Genomic DNA, 1,628 nt, shown 5'->3' on the forward strand with positions numbered 1-1,628 from the left:
ACTCTCTCTCTATATATAATCACTGACACTCTCTCTCTATATATAATCACTGACACTATATATAATCACTGACATTCTCTATATATAATCACTGACACTCTCTATGTATAATCACTGACATTCTCTCTCTATATATAATCACTGACACTCTCTCTCTCTATATATAATCACTGACACTCTCTCTCTCTATATGTAATCACTGACACTCTCTCTCTCTGTATATAATCACTGTCACTCTCTCTCTATCTATATATATATATATCATTGACACACTATCTATATGTGTATATATATCTATATATATATATATATACACATATCTCACTGATTCTCTCTCGCTCTCTCTCTCTGCATACATCCATATTTTTCACTGACTCTCTATATATATATATATATATATATATATATATATATATCACTGATGCTCTGTTTTTCTGTCACACTCGGCCATGTTTATATTCTGAAGCTCGGAGTTTGTTTGTGTCTGCTTTTGGCTGCTGCAGGTCCTATTTTATCCTCTCTCTCTGTGTCTCCTCAGGTACGGGATGGTGATGGGTGAGGACCTGCTGGTGAACTGCACTCTCCTGCTGTGCCGGGGCCTGTCGCAGCCTATGGACTTGGTGTCGGTGACCACCGCCTCGGGCCGCCGTCACTTCTCCTTCCTCAGCGTGGCCTGGGGCTTCGTGGCGGACGTGGACATCGAGAGCGAGAAGTACCGGGGGGTGGGATCGGCTCGCTTCTTTGTGGGCACGTTGATGTGCCTGGCCTCGCTGCGCCGTTACCGGGGGCGACTCTCCTACCTGCCGGCCAGCTGGCAGCCCAAACGGGCCCTGTGCCGGAGCATCACCACCTCGGCGGAGGGGCCCTCGCGCCCCTCGCTCAGCCGTGCCCTCTCTGAGACCGGCCTATGGAGCCGGGGCGCCACGGACTCCCCCTCGCCCTTCCTGGCCTGCGAGGGGTTCTCCTTTGAGGGGCCCTCGCTGCCGGAGGAGGAGGAGGTGGTGGTGGTGGAGGAGGAGGTGCAAGGGGAGGGGGGCGACCGGGCTCCCGCCCGCAGGGAGCCCCAGCCGGCCCCCGGGGGAGACCCCCCGGCCCCCGCCGCCCTCCCCCCGGACGATCTGCTGCCGCCGCTGGACGAGCCGGTGCCCCCTCACTGGCAGACGGTGGAGGGCGACTTTGTGCTGGTCCTGGCCATCTACCAGACGCACCTGGGCGCAGACCTCATGGCGGCCCCCTTCGCCCGCTTCGCCGACGGCGCCCTGCACCTCTGCTACGTGACGGCCGGCGTCTCGCGGGCCGCGCTCCTGCGCCTCTTCCTGGCCATGGAGCGGGGCACCCACTTCGACCTGCGCTGCCCCCACCTGCACTGCGTGCCCGCCCTGGCATTCCGCATGGAGCCCCTCACCCCCCGGGGCATCATCACCGTGGACGGCGAGCGGGTCGAGTACGGCCCCGTCCAGGCCCAGGTCCACGGGGGCCTGGCCCGCCTCATCACGGGGGTCCACGCCCACACCAACAGGGGCTGAGGGCGACGGGGGTGGTGGGGGAAAGGGGAGGGAGGCGAGGGAATTACCCCCTTCCTCCCCCGCCCCCACCCACCCACCCATACCACTCGCCTTTCATTCCCC

At 59.0% G+C, this 1,628-nt stretch overlaps 1 protein-coding gene across 1 annotated transcript; it reads left to right on the top strand.

Annotated features, from left to right (window-relative positions):
• The first annotated feature begins 543 nt into the window (after nucleotides 1–543).
• LOC137364003 (sphingosine kinase 2-like) lies at nucleotides 544–1,618 on the top strand. Its single transcript, XM_068027496.1, has one exon. It carries the CDS (start codon nucleotides 546–548, stop codon nucleotides 1,524–1,526), a length of 981 nt encoding a protein of 326 aa, XP_067883597.1. The 5' UTR covers nucleotides 544–545; the 3' UTR covers nucleotides 1,527–1,618.
• The last annotated feature ends 10 nt before the right edge of the window (nucleotides 1,619–1,628 follow it).

This window comes from Heterodontus francisci, unplaced genomic scaffold, assembly GCF_036365525.1.
Source record: "Heterodontus francisci isolate sHetFra1 unplaced genomic scaffold, sHetFra1.hap1 HAP1_SCAFFOLD_1643, whole genome shotgun sequence".
NCBI lineage: Eukaryota > Metazoa > Chordata > Chondrichthyes > Heterodontiformes > Heterodontidae > Heterodontus > Heterodontus francisci.